The sequence below is a fragment of the Pristiophorus japonicus genome, chromosome 14 (assembly GCF_044704955.1).
Source record: "Pristiophorus japonicus isolate sPriJap1 chromosome 14, sPriJap1.hap1, whole genome shotgun sequence".
Taxonomy (NCBI): Eukaryota; Metazoa; Chordata; class Chondrichthyes; family Pristiophoridae; genus Pristiophorus; species Pristiophorus japonicus.
Genome location: NC_091990.1, coordinates 163,630,352 through 163,645,371, shown reverse-complemented (window position 1 = coordinate 163,645,371; position 15,020 = coordinate 163,630,352). Strand labels below are relative to the sequence as shown.

The following is a 15,020-nucleotide window of genomic DNA, read 5'->3' as shown; positions in this document are numbered from 1 at the left end:
TTCCAGATTTATTTAATTAACTCAATTTAAATTCCCCAGCTGCCATGGTGAGATGTGAACACCATCTCTGGATCAATAGTTCAGGTCTCTGGATTACTATTCCAGTAACATAACCACTATGCTACTGTTGTCTATCTGCACTTGGGGCCAGTTTGGTAGCACTGGAGGATGGTCCAACACTGGGAAAGGTTTGTGTGATTTTGCAAAAATTGGATAGGGCGGCTGGCTTTTGACAGCATAGAGGCATTCCTCTGATCCACCAACACTATGGACCCAAGTTTCGGCTGGAGTTGCTCCTATTTTTTTGGAGCAACTAGTTTAGTTTGGAGTATCTTAGAAATCGCAATTCTCGGCATTTAGTTTCCTCCAGTTCTAGTGAATTAGTTTAGTTTCGTTTTAGTTCCGTATTTTTCAAAAGGGGGTGTTACCAGCCACTTATACCTGTCTTGCAAGTTTAGGCAGCGAAAAGTTACTCCAAACTAACTAGAATGGAGTAAGTGTCGACTTTTGTACGCTCAGAAAAACCTTGCGTACACTTTAGAATTAGGCACAGGTAACCAGAGATGGGGGGGGGAAGGGAAGTTAGAGGGAAGTTAAGGGATTTTCCAAAGCATTCACTTTTACCAATAAAGAGCCATAATCAATAATAAATGATAAATAAATCAATAAATCAACCAATAAATCAATCAATCAAAAAAACAAAAATTAAAAAATTAAAAAAATTAAAAATTAAAAAATCAATCAATAGATAAAAAATGTAAAAGTTCTACTCACCTGCTGCAGCACCTATCTGTTCGGGAGCACCGGGAGCCCTCCAACAGTCTGCCAAAGAGCTGGTCGTGCGGGCCCCGCCGCCGAGGAGTGGGGCCTACCACCGGGGAGGAGTTCGGGTGGGCCCCACTACCAAAGAGCTGCTGGTCGGGCGGAGCCTGCCACCAGGGAGGAGTTCGGGTGGGCCCCACCACCGAAGAGTTGCTGATCGGGCGGGCCCCCCCGCTGAGGAGGTAAGGGCAGTGGCAACGAGGCGAGTACGGTGAGGCAGGCAGGCCACTCGGCCCGGAAAAGGGGCAGCGAACATCGCGACGTCCCTTCGGCCAGGGATAGGGGCGCCCGGAGACAGGGTGTGCTGGGAGGGCAAGGAGCTACTGCGCATGCGCGCAGTTGCCGGCACAGGGCTGTAGCTCCGCCCCCAGCTGCTTGTGCTGAGCCACGCCAACTGCTAATCAGAACACTGAGAATTGCGAGATAAGTTTCAGGCACGCTGTTAATTCTACAAAATAGGCGGGCCTCTCGGAGGTGCATCATTCTGCGGGACAGCCAAAACTTGGGCCCATAGAATGGGGTTTGGTAAAACTGTGGAAATGAAGCTGAAGTTTGGTACAACTGCAGATGAAATGTAAAGTTCGATTTATTGGTGGATTCTTGGTATCTGTTAGCAGTGAATTGAGGAGCAGGGTATGGGCCTGACGGCACTGGGTCAGTGAAAGAGATCAGGGCTTAGGAATTTGAATGAGCCATGCCCATTTTAACGTAAAGCAGGCACTTAAGTTTCCAATATGGCGGGTGGATTGTGCGCATTCATTCCGCGCTGGAAGTGCGCTGCTCGTATTGGGCTCCTCCAAAAACATCCAGGGCGGCGGAATCATTTAAAAGCACCTGAGTCGCCACACGATAAATTCTCTCAGCAACTCGTAGCAAAAGTCCTTCAGCAGCGCTATAAGAACATAAGAAATAAGAGCAGGGGTAGGCCATTTGGCACCTCGAGCCTGCTCCGCCATTCAATAAGATCATGGTTGATCTGATCCTGGCCTCAGCTCCACTTCTCCGCCCGCTCCCCATAACCCTGGACTCCCTTATCATTCAAAAATCTGTCTATCTCCACCTTAAATATATTCAATGACCCAGCCTCCACAGCTCTCTGGGGCAAAGAATTCCAAAGATTCACGACCCACTGAGAGAAGAAATTCTTCCTCATTTCTGTTTTAAATTGACGACCCCTTATTCTGAAATTATGCCCCCAGTTCTAGATTCCTCCATGAGGGGAAACATCCTTTCTGCATCTACCCTGTTAAACCCACTCAGAATCTTGTATTTTTCAATAAGATCCAAGGCGTATAGGCCCAACCTGCTCAATCTTTCTTCATAATGACAACCCTTTCATCTCAGGAATCAACCTCGTGAAGCTTCTCTGAACTGCCTCCAATGCAAGTATATCCTTCCTTAAATAAGGAGACCAAAACTGTACGCAGTACTCCAGGTGTGGCCTCATCAATACCCTGTACAGTTGGAGCAGGATTTCCCTACTTTTATACACCATCCCCTTTTCAATAATTTTCCCAATGGCAGCTGTTAGGCTAACTGGTCTATAGTTTCCTGCTTCCTGTCTCCCTCCTTTCTTAAATAGGAGGTGTTACCTTTGTGGTTTTCCGGTCCGCTAGGACCTCTCCAGAATTCAGGGAATTTTGGTAGATTACTTCCAATGCATCCACTATCACTGCAGCCGCTTCTCTTAAGACCCTAGGATGCATGCCATTAGGTCCAGGGGACTTGTCCACTTTTAGTCCCATTAGTTTGCCGAGTAATTTATTTCTAGTGATAGTGATTGTTTTAAGTCCCCCCCACTCAACCCCGCAATAGTTCTTTGATTATCAATTACTGGGATGTTTTTGGTGTCCTCTACCGTGAATCCAATGCAAAATATTTGTGCAAAGTCTCTGCCATTTCCCTGTTACCCATTATTAATTCTCCCGTCCCATCCTCTAACGGACCCACGTTTACTTTAGCCATTCTTTTCCTTTTTATCTATCTGTAGAAGCTCTTACTGTCTGTTTTTATATTTCTTGCTAGTTTACGCTCATAATCTATCTTCTCTGTCTTTATCATTTTTTTAGTCATCTTTTGTTGGTTTCTAAATGTTTCCCAATCCTCTGGCCTTCCATTGTCCTTCACAACATTGTATGCCTTTGTTTTCAATTTGATAACATCCTTTACTTCCTTAGTTAGCCAGGGATGGTTCATCATTTTCTTAGCTGGAATAAATCTTTGCTGAGGGTTATGAAATATCTCCTTAAATGTTTGCCACTGTGTCTCTACAGTCTTACTCTGTAATATATTTTCCCAGTCCACTTTAACCAACTCTGCCTTCATTCCTTTGTAATTACCTTTATTTAAGTTCAGGACACTAGTTTGAGACCTAGCTTTCTCACCCTCAAACTGAATTTGAAATTTTACCATGTTATGATCACTCTTTCCAAGAGGATCCTTCACTACAAGATCATTAATTGATCCAGACTCGTTACGCATTACCAGATCTAAAATAGTTTGCTCTCTGGTTGGTTCCACAACGTATTGTTCCAAGAAACCATACCGCATACACTCTATGAACTCTTCCTCAAGGTTATCATTGCCAATTTGATTTGTCCAATCAATATGAAGATTAAAATTGCCCATGATTATTACTGTACCTTTCTTACAAGCCTCCATTATTTCCTGATTTATGTTCTGGGCTACAGAGTGGCTACTATTTGAGGGCCTGTAGACCACTCCCACCAATGACTTCTTTCCCTTATTATTTCTTATCTCCACCCAAACTGATTCTACATCTTGATCTTCTGAGCCAATATCATTTCTCACTACTGCACTGATCTCACCCTTTATTAACAGAGCTACTCCACCTCCTTTTCCTTTCTGCCTATCATTACAAAATGGCAAATACCCCTGAATATATGTTCCCAGCCTTGGTCACCTTGCAACCACGTCTCTGTAATGGCAATCAGATCATACTCATTTATTTCTATTTGTGCCGTCAGCTCATTTATCTTGTTACGAATGCTTCGTGTGTTCAGATATAGAGCTTTTAATTTTGTCTTATGTGTATACCCTCTGTCCCTACTTGTCCCACTCTGGTTATCATTACCTCCACTGCTGCCCTGCACTTTTGCCTTCACCTTTCTCTTTGACTTTTTAAATTTCTGCTCACCAGATCCCCCCCCCCCCCCCACTCCCCCACCCCCACCCCACTATTTAGCTTAAAGCCCTATCTACAGCTTTAGTTATTCGAATCACCAGGTCACTGGTCCCAGCCTGGTTCAAGTGAAGTCTGACCCGACAGAACAGCTCCCTCCTATCCCAGTACTGGTGGGAGGAAACCCATTCCTCCCACACCAATCTTTGAGCCATGCGTTCATCTCACTGTTCCTATTTACACTATGCAAATTTGCTCGTGGCTCAGGTAGTAATCCAGAGATTATTACTCTTGTGGTTTTGCTTTTTAATTTAATCCCTAGCTACTCATACTCCCTCAGCAGAACCTCTTTCTTTGTTCTACCTATGTCGTTAGTACCCACGTGGACCACGACAACTGGATTTTCCCTCTCCCACTCCAAGTTCCTCTCCAGCCTAGAGGAGATATCCTTAACCCTGGCACCGGGCAGGCAACATAGCCTTCGGGACTCACGCTCTCAGCTGCAGAGAACCTTATCTATCCCCCTAATGATACTGTGCCCTACCACGACAACATTTCTTTTTACTCCCCCCACTTGAATGGCCCCCTGTGCCACGGTGCTGTGGTCAGTTTGCTCATCCTCCCTGCAGTCCTTGCTCTTGTTCACATAGGGAGCAAGAATCTCATACCTGTTGGACAAGAGCAAGGGCTGAGGCTGCATGACTATCTCCTGGGTCTCCATACTTGCATCGCCCGTAGTCACACCGTGCTGTCCCTGACCACGAACCAAATTTGAGTTAATGAATCTAATTGGTGCGAGTGCCTCCTGGAATGCAGCATCCAGGTAACTCTCCCCCTCCTTGATGTGTCGCAGTGTCTGCAGCTCGGACTCCAGCTCATTAACACGGAGCCGAAGTTCCTCGAGCAGCAGACACTTGCCGCAGATGTGGTCGCTGTGGACCTCAATGGTGTCCACCAGCTCCCACATGCAACAGCAGAAACACACCACCTGCCCTGCCAACTCTAATGTATTCAATTAGTTAAAATTTGAAGTTTTGAAAGGCTCATCGATTCCATGAAGGTAAGTTCCTGGTTTGTCCTTTTAGGCTACTGGTTAACTTCTGGGTGGTTTTTTGGACTATTTTTTGCCTTCAACATCCAATTTCTGACTTCTGCTAAGAAGATTTTGCTGGTGCTGGATCAATCTTATCTGCCTTCACAACAGTTTTACTGCAAGCATGGAGCACCAGGAGACCGAGTAGCCCATCCCCCAATGACTAGGTAGATATATTTGCCATGCCAGCTTCCTTTTAAGAATATAATAGGAGAAGTAGGCCATATGGCCCCTCGAGCCTGCTCCACCATTCAATAAGATCATGGCTGATCTTCTACCTCAACTCCACTTGCCCCCCCATCCCCATTTCTCCTGTTTCCCTCAGTGTCCAAAAATCCGTCAAACCTTTTGAATGCTTGCTGTGAACCTGCAATCACTGCACATGTCAGCAACTTATTCCAGAGGTCGAAAACTCTTCAAAAAGAAACTAGGTTAAGTACACAATTTTCTCTAGTTACTTCCATAACATATTGTGTAAGGTAACAATCGTTTATGAATCTACAAATTCTTCAGTCATTCTGCCATCAATACCAAATGGATCACTACTGGTCCACTGAATCCTGGGAAGTTAAAATCCCCATTACGCACAGACATTGACATTTTCCATTTTAGTTGCTCATATAATTTGTGCCGAGAGTGCCTCATCTTGGATTTCATCCAAATTTAGAAATAGGTCCGTGCTGACAAAAGTCTTCAGGTGCTAACTGAGAAATACAATCAATCTATGTGATCTGAGTGCACTGAACAAGTTCTCATCTATATGTCGGATGTTAGAAATGGAGTTCTAGTAAGTAGCGCAAAGTAACTTGCCTCAGTCCTACCTTAGTCATGATTATAATTGTGAAGAAGTGCAACACAGCACTAATTATTAAAGCGAATGAAGTGTCATTTTCACGCACAATAGCCACTGGTGCTTTTGCCAACATGACAGTGATCACAATTCGAAAAACCACAATGCCAAGTGCAATACTGATTATAATGGTGATCTGTAAAATAACAAGAAAAAATTACATTCAAAGCTGTCACAGATTGGCCACGGATCGCGTGGAAGAGTTATTATGGAAGATACACAAAGATAACACAGACAGCACAAGGACAGTAAAAGAAAGTGATACAGGGGAGACACACAATACTGACACAGCTTGCACAGACAGAGGCAGTTAGAGATGGACACAGCAGAGATACAGCAATGCTAAGAGAGAGATGCAGCAAAAGATACATAACACTGACATGGCCAGCACAGATGAGGGCACTTGGATAGATACAGCGGGAGCTCCACAACACTCAGAGCTAGCACAGGCAGAGATAGTAACAGAAAGATGCTGTAAATAAGTATAATACTAACAAAGTTAACACAACAACAAATAGCAAAAAATAGTAACAGGGAGATACATACCACTGACACGGCCTGTACTTGCTGGGATATTAAAGTACAGTAGATATACACAAAATGAAAGACAGGTAATCAGGAAGGCGAATAGAATGTTGGCCTTCATTGCGAGAGGGATGGAGTACAAAAGCAGGGAGGTCCTGCTGCAACTGTATAGGGTATTGGTAAGGCCGCACCTGGAGTACTGCATGCAGTTTTGGTCACCTTACTTAAGGAAGGATATACTGGCTTTGGAGGGGGTACAGAGACGATTCACTAGGCTGATTCCGGAGATGAGGGGGTTACCTTATGATGATAGATTGAGTAGACTGGGTCTTTACTCATTGGAGTTCAGAAGGATGAGGGGTGATCTTATAGAAACATTTAAAATAATGAAGGGGATAGACAAGATAGAGGCGGAGAGGTTGTTTTCACTGGTCGGGGAGACTAGAACTAGGGGGCACAGCCTCAAAATACGGGAGAGCCAATTTAAAACCGAGTTGAGAAGGAATTTCTTCTCCCAGAGGGTTGTGAATCTGTGGAATTCTCTGCCCAAGGAAGCAGTTGAGGCTAGCTCATTGAATGTATTCAAGTCACAGATAGATAGATTTTTAACCAATAAGGGAATTAAGGGTTACGGGGAGCGGGCGGATAAGTGGAGCTGAGTCCACGGCCAGATCAGCCATGATCTTGTTGAATGGCGGAGCAGGCTCGAGGGGCTAGATGGCCTACTCCTGTTCCTAATTCTTATGTTCTTATGTTTATGTTCTTATAAGGGACAAATACGGAGGGGGGGGGATACACATCATTAACACAGTCAGCACAGAAACATCAGGGTGATAGGTAGATCTAGAAATGCGATCACACCGCGCCCATTTTCAGGTGCATACTGATGGGCATGAATCGCATGCAATAGGATGGGCAGGAAGCACATTCATTTCGTGCCAGAAGTGCACCGCCTGCAATATTGGATCGGGCTTCTCCGTAAGTGCCCAAAGCGCACACCACAACTATTTAAAGCGATGAAGATGTAAATAAAGGTCCTGCACTTATTGGATTTTGGTATGCCCCAGTGCCTAACTCGCCACATGCTAAACTCGCCCATCAACTTGTGGCACTAATCACAAACAAGTGGCATGCTCAAGCAATGTTTCCGCTGGCTGAACCGTTCCAGAGTAGCTTTGCAGTATAGCCCTGAGTGGGTATCCAGATATGTGGTCCTGGCATCATGAAGGATCAGCTCTTACCTGCCCATTATGCCTATCATTTCTCAATGTATGCCCTTCAGCCTTCTTCAGTAGCCTGTGATCTAGGTCTGCATCTGGGTCTTCTGCAGCAGAGCAAGAATGAGATCTTGCTCACCAGCAAGCTGGCATCTGTGGCATCCTGACCCCTGCCCCAGTTCCTGCACACTTGTGCCCAGTGATTCACCACGTGAATACCCCACATTAGCCAAGCCTCTCAAGTACGCATGGTGCCAGTATCTGAACTGGTGCTTGCGAGAGTCAGCTTGAGTGACTCTGCATTATCAGGAAGGCTGGCCTCCGCTTTTTTCAAATACCAGAGCTTTGTCCACGTTTTCAGCATCTAAAATGAAAGTGATGAGAGGTTATGCAGGCAGGCTCTGCCTCTTTCACTGGCAGTCTGCTGTCTGGAGTTGTAGTCGAACTTCTCCTGCAAGAAAGGAGTCAGTGACAGTGTGAGATGGTTAGAGAATGTACACATCATGGTTTAATAGCTGGTATGCAGTGTGTCAGATGTGAGTTGTGGGGAAGTGACGTTTGCAACAATGGTGAGTGTATGAGTCTGAGGAGAAGTAGGTGTATTGAAGTGTGGTACAATAATTATAGGAGAATGAGAAGCAAGGGAGGGGAATATTATGAGTAGTGACCCTAGAGGTGGTGGAGGTGCGAGCAGAGAGTAAGAGAGCAATATTATTACCTTGACAACTCTGGTGAAATCAATGAACTTCTTTCGGCAGGAGTATAAACAGGTGCAGAAGTATTTGGCAAATGGTGTAGTGCAGTGTGAGTATGAGATCGGTGTGAAATTGCCCCTGTACATGGTGTAATGTAAGAACGTGCATGAGCTGGGTGACAGCTGCCATTGTTTGTGGTGAAGTGCAGGGGTGATTGTGGGCTGCCCTTGTTTGTTTAAGAATTAATGTGACTGGAGTGAGATTACCCATGTTCATGATGTAGTGCAGGGATGACTGTAAACTTAGTGTGAGCCTCCATGTATACAATGAATGGAACTGAATTGGCAGAAGGAAAATTTAAAAACAGTGCCTGGAAGTGTTGATAGACTTATCACTTTCAATGTCTGGACAATATAGCCAATACTCTACGGGCTGGATTTTCGGATTTCGGGGCATTAATCGTGGCAGGGCGTAAATGTTTGCATCTGAAAATAATTTGCGCCTTTGTCCTGAAGTTTCGACAAAAAAGTCATCTTAATGTTGGCGCTAAGTCAGATGTTGCACGACTGAGTTTGTGCACCTGAGCCGAAACGTTCGATGTTAAAGGTGACGGACATTTTGCACATGCGGATTGAATTTTTTTTATTTTCCGGTTGCAAATGCTAATGCAGGGCAGCTTCCTGCATACATATGCATAAAAACCAACCCACTTCAGGCACTGTTGCTGAGATGGAGGATCAGGAGGGAAGGCAGCATGCCAGGCGCTTCAGCGATGAGGCAAGTCCACACAGTGGCGAGGAGATGGGCCTCACTCCATCTTGCTGGGGCAGACAGACCACTCCCTCTTGTGTTTAAGAGAATGTGGAGGGAGATAGCACAGGAGGGGTCTGCTGCAGACACTGTGCCCAGGACTGGCACATAGTGCTGCAAAAAGTTCAACGACCTTACCAGGGTGAGTACCATTTGCATCTATGTATGCCTCCATGACGTCTAACATTAATCTCACACACTATGTGAAGTTGTCATGCATTGGTCCCTCTCAACAGTCTGTGGGGTGGCTATCACAATGTATAAGAAAGATGAAGGCTTACTTCAGCATCCATTCGCTTTTAATGATCCATGTACATTAACTCAATCATTCTCATCGCCCCTCGCACGACACTCCAACTGCTGCTATGCCTTTATTAAAAATCACTTACAGCCCTCATGTTAGATGCCTCAAACCTGCGACCAAATGCTGACGAAGCACATGCAACATCTAAACAGATTGAACGGAAGTAACAATAACATTCACATTTTATCACCTACTGTACTATAGTAAGCATATGTGCCACAAAAGCAGCGAAATCCTGTCTGAACCCTTCCTATTTTTCTCTCTGCAGTCCCAACACTCCCATAATAGATGAGAGCAGCTGCGGACAGGTGGGAATCCTCCTCAACCAATCCCATTGACGAATGTGGCGGAGAGAGGCTCAGCCCTAATTGGAGTCCCTGCTCGGGCAGTTGCCGAGGGCGATGCTGAGCCTCGTTCAGGTAGTGAGGGTATGTAAATGGATGGCGTGACTCAAGATACTGCATTGAGAGATATTATTGAGTTGCAGCAGCCCTTCAAATGAACATGGCAATACCACCTTGATCATGTTGCCCTGACCCTTCATCTGCTGCTAACCACTCTTTTGTTTTCTACCTCCAGATGACCAACCAGAGGCGCAGCATCCCTCGAGGGAGGCCTCCTTGTCAGGACATGGTGGAAACAGTGAGGGAGGGGAGGAGATTGCTCCTGCGGAGCAGCGCAGCCACCAGTTGCCCCATCGGGACCAAGTTTATCTGGTGATGACGCTGACTTTCCAAGGTTTGAGGAGTCGGAGGCTCCTGGTCCTAGTGGCGTACAGCAACGCAGTGCCGGGGTGAAATCTCGCAGGCCGACTCTCCAGAGGGTGTGACGGCAAAGTCGGTCTGCTCAAAGACAGGCAGACGTGCAACTGGACCTGGTGGAGATGTCCAGTGAAAGCACAATAATGCACCGTGAGCTTATGGATGCGTTGGGAGGGATCCCAGCGAGCATCGGTAAGCTTACTGCGACTTGGAGAGGCAGCGACGCAGATTGTCATTGCGAGTTGTGAGTCCAGCCAACATTGCCCACACACAGAGGCTGGTGGTCTTGAACAGTGACAGTAGCGTTACAGAGTGTGTGGCGCATGCCATTGATCACGCCGCAAACTCGGGCGCATCACAGGCACAAGCTTTGCTTCAGCTTGGCCAAGTGATGCCGTCCATGCCTGCTTCCATACTGATATGTCCTTACTATACAGTATAAATGCACACGAGGCCCATACTTGAGAACGTCACTCTGTGACCAGTTACCTTTATTACCAAGACCCCTGTGAGCGAGTGTGGTCGGGATCTATTGGCCAACAGAAGGCGTGATAAGCGGCTTTGTAGGGAACCCCCTTGGATTCTGAGCATCCCCTGTTTGATTATCTGCACTGCTCGTTCTGCCTGGCCGTTTGAGGCCGGCTTAAACGGTGCCGTTCTGACATGGTTGATTCCATTGCCTGCCATGAAGTCCTGGAATTCAGTGCTTGTGAAGCATGGGCCATTGTCGCTGACCAAGACATCCGGTAGACCATGGGCGGTGAACATTGCCCGAAGACTTTCTACCGTGGCAGAGGATGTGCTTGAATTTAAAATGGCACACTCAATCCATTTGGAGTAGGCATCTACTACAACCAAAAACATTTTTCCCATGAAAGGACCTGCGTAGTCCACATGGATGCGTGACCATGGCTTGGCGGGCCAGGACCAATGGTTAAGGGGGGCTTCCCTGGATGCGTTGCCCAGCTGAGCACACGTGTTGCACCTGCGAACATAAAGTTCCAGGTCTGCATCTATCCCCGGCCACCAGACATGTGACCTGGCAATTGCCTTCATCATGACAATGCCCGGGTGCTCATTGTGAAGTTCTCTGATAAACACCTCTCTGCCCATCTGGGGCATGACTACTCGGTTTCCCCACAGAAGGCTTCGGCCTGAATCGAGAGTTCATCCTTGCGCCTATGAAACGGCTTAAATTCCTCAGGGCATGCCCCGTACGTGGCTGCCCAGTCCCCATTCAGGACACATTTCTTGACTAAAGACAGTAGCGAGTCTTTATTTGTCCAGACTTTAATCTGACGGGCTGTCACAGGTGAGTCTTTGCTTTCGAAAGCTTCAACAGCCATGACCATCTCAGCATCATGCTCAGTTGCCCCCTCAGTGGTGGCTAGTAGGAGCCTGCTGAGTACATCGGCGCAGTTTTCAGTGCCCAGTCTGTGTCGAATTGTGTAGTGCCCCCCTCTGTATGTGGGCCGATGCATTCGCTTTTATGGCCTTGTTGTCGGCTAAAAGAGACGTTAGGGGTTTGTGATCTGTCTCCAGCTCAAATTTCCTGCCAAACAGGTACTGATGCATTTTTTTTACTGCATATATACATGCCAGCGCTTCCTTATCTACCATCCCCTAGCTCCTTTCTGCCTGGGACAGACTTCTGGAGGCATAAGCTACTGGCTGTAACTAACCATTGGCATTCACATGCTGCAACACACACCCGACCCCACAGGACGACGCATCGCACGTTTCTTACATGGTTCATATAACGTTAACAGTTTGTTGGAGCATAACAAATTGCGTGCTCTATCAAAAGCCCTTTCCTGGCTGTCCCCCCAGGCCCAATCGCGACCTTTGCGTAGGAGCATGTGTAGCGGCTCTAACAGCGTGCTCAATTTGGGAAGAAAGATACCAAAATAGTTCAGGAGCACCAGGAATGAACGCAGCTCCATTGTGTTACGGGGTCTGGGTGCTCTCTGGATCGCATCCGTTTTGGACGCAGTAGGTCTGATCCCGTCTGCTGCTACCCTCATCCCCAGGAATTCTACCTCTGGAGCTAAGAAGACGCACTTCGCCTTTTTCAGTCGCAGCCCTACCCGGTCCAGTCTGCGTAGCACCTCCTCCAGGTTGTGGAGGTGTTCTTCAGTATCGCGACCCGTGATGAGGATGTCGTCTTGAAAAACCATCGTCCTTGGAATCGATTTGGAGGCTTTCCATATTTCGCTGAAAGATTGCGGCGGCCGAATGAATCCCGAACGGACCTCTGTTATACTCAAATAACCCCTTGTGTGTCGTGATGGTGGTCAGCTTCTTCGACTCACTCGCCAGCTCCTGGGTCATGTAAGCTGAGGTCAGGTCCAATTTTGAAAAAAGTTTGCAACCGGATAGCATCGCAAAGAGGTCCTCTGCTCTCGGTAGCGGGTATTGGTCTTGGAGTGACACCCGATTGATGGTGGCCTTGTAATCGCCACATATCCTGACCGACCCATCCGCCTTGAGCACCGACCGGCACGATCGGGCTCGCCCAGTCACTGAATTCGACTGGCAAGATGATGCCTTCCCTCATCAGGCAGTCCAATTCGCATTCTATCTTTTCCCGCATCACGTAGGGCACCACTCTGGCCTTGTGGTATACTGGCCTGGCATCCGGGTTTATGTGAATCACTACTTTGGCCCCCATGAAAGTGCCGATGCCGGGTTGAAATAATGAGTCAAATTTGTCCAGAATCTGTGAGCATGATACTCGCTCCACAGAAGAAATTGCATTGACATCGCCCCATTTCCAGTTCATGCCAAAGTCCTCCCCAGCAGTGCGGGACAATCCAGAGTGGCAACCTGTTCTCCGAATCTTTGTGGGTCACGACTACCGTGGCGCTGCCTAGCACTGGAATTATCTCCTTTGTATATGTCTGTAGTTATGCATCCATCGGCAATAATTTTGGCCTCCTGGCCTTGGACACCCACAACCTTTCGAACTGTTTGATACTCATCAGGGACTGGCTGGCCCCCGTGTCTAGCTCCTTTAATACTGGGATGCCACTGAAAAGCACTTTCATCATTATCGGTGGCGTCCTGGTATATGAACTGTATATGTGCTCCACATGAACTCGCTGAACTTCAGCTTGCAGCGATTTCCCCCAGTATTCATTTGGCCTCGTAGGGCTTACATCGGGCCCGTCCTCCTCGTACATCAACCTGGCTGCAGGCTTCCTGCACATACGCACCAAGTGACCGCTGACGTTGCAGTTTCTGCAGGTATATTGCTGATACCTGCAAGCTCTGGCTGGGTGTTTGACTCCACGCCTCCAGCATGAGCTGGAGGCCCCGTTGTTGGAAACAAAAGGTCCACTACCAGTCGATTGTCTCTGACTGTCTCTGTGACTGTCCTTAAGCGCACCATTGACAGGTGTTGATGGCCCCATTACTGGCCATATTTTCCACTGCGATGGCATGAATTGCCGTTCAGCTAGCCATTGCCTCTGTTGAATTTCCCCTTTGGGTTCGACTACATGCTGGGGCATGTCCGATTGCCCTTGTCTGCCTAGAGAACTGTGTGCCGCGTTAACAATGTTGACTCCCTGGTCGTTTGCCGCATTTGAGCCAAGATTTTTGTCATACTTCATTCTGGTCTCTTCCTCCCCTGAGATAAATGTCTGGGCTATCAGAGCCGCCGCTTCCAAGGTCAAGTCTTTGGTCTCAATCAGTTTCCTGAAAACCCCAGCGTGCCCGATGCCCTCAATAAAAATGTCTCGCAACATCTCCGCTCTGCATGCATCTGGGAACTTACATAGGCTTGCCAGTCGCCGGAGATCTGCCACGAAGTCTGGAACGCTTTGCCCTTCTCACCGCTGGTGCGTGTAAAACCGGTATCTCACCATGTGCATGCTGCTCGCCGGTTTAGGTTTTCCCCGATCAACTTACTGAGCTCTTCGAACGTCTTGTCCGCTGGCTTCTCTGGCGCTAGAAGGTCCTTCATCAGGGAATACATTCTGGATCCACAAACCGTCAGGAGATGAGCCCTGTGTTTGTCAGCCGAATCCTGTCCCAACCATTCCTTAGTGACAAAACATTTCTGTAGTCTCTGAATAAAGTCATCCCAATCATCACCAACACGGTACCTCTCTAGTGCTGCTAGTGGCCATGCTCGCGTGGTTTAAATCCCAGTTTCTCATCGCCAATGATATGTCCTTACTATACAGACAAGGCTCATACTTGAGAGAAGGTCACTCTGTGACCAGTTACCTTTATTACCAAGATCTCAAGTGATGAGGGTGGGTGGAGCTTCCCCTTTTATACCTGAAAGTCCAGGTTCGGAGTGTCTCCCACAAGTTCGCCCCTTGTGGTCAATGTTCTCAAGGTGTACAACTTAGGTCAGCTTATACATGGGTTACAATAACAGTTGAATACATGACACATACTCTCTGCATTCCCCTCTGTCCAACGGGGAAGTGACGATGCCAAAGCAGGCCAGCAAGGTGTGGAGAGACATCGTGCTCCGGATGCTCAGGCCCAGCCCCATCGGAGTGTCAGTGGCTGCACGGAAATGGGAGGAGCTGTCATTCCTCACTCAATCGCCAAACATGCTCCATACACAGTTGACACCCCAGCCACCTGCAACTGGTGACGCCGATGATGAGGTGCCCCAGTTCAAAGCCGGGCATTCCAGGCCAAGAGCTGGTGCAGGCCATTCTGAGATGCTGTCTTCATTGTCTGCCCCTCCAACACAGCAGCCCTCTTGTAGCCTTGCTGTACGCCCTGAGGACTCATTCAGGAGCAGCAGCAGGCATGGGAGGGGATTGAAGGGAAGGAG

The 15,020-nt window shown here is 47.5% G+C and overlaps 1 protein-coding gene across 5 annotated transcripts in view; it reads right to left on the bottom strand.

Annotated features, from left to right (window-relative positions):
- LOC139280184 (anoctamin-9-like) overlaps positions 1–15,020 on the bottom strand; it is a 242,322-nt gene that overhangs the window by 81,949 nt on the left and 145,353 nt on the right. For 4 of the 5 annotated variants that reach the window (XM_070899766.1, XM_070899762.1, XM_070899765.1 and 1 more), the window contains one exon: positions 5,879–6,043. The exons of the other annotated variant lie outside the window; for it this stretch is intronic. In XM_070899766.1, the coding sequence (XP_070755867.1) occupies positions 5,879–6,043 (165 nt within the window). The remainder of the gene's footprint in view (positions 1–5,878; positions 6,044–15,020) is intronic. 5 annotated transcript variants of the gene reach the window in all.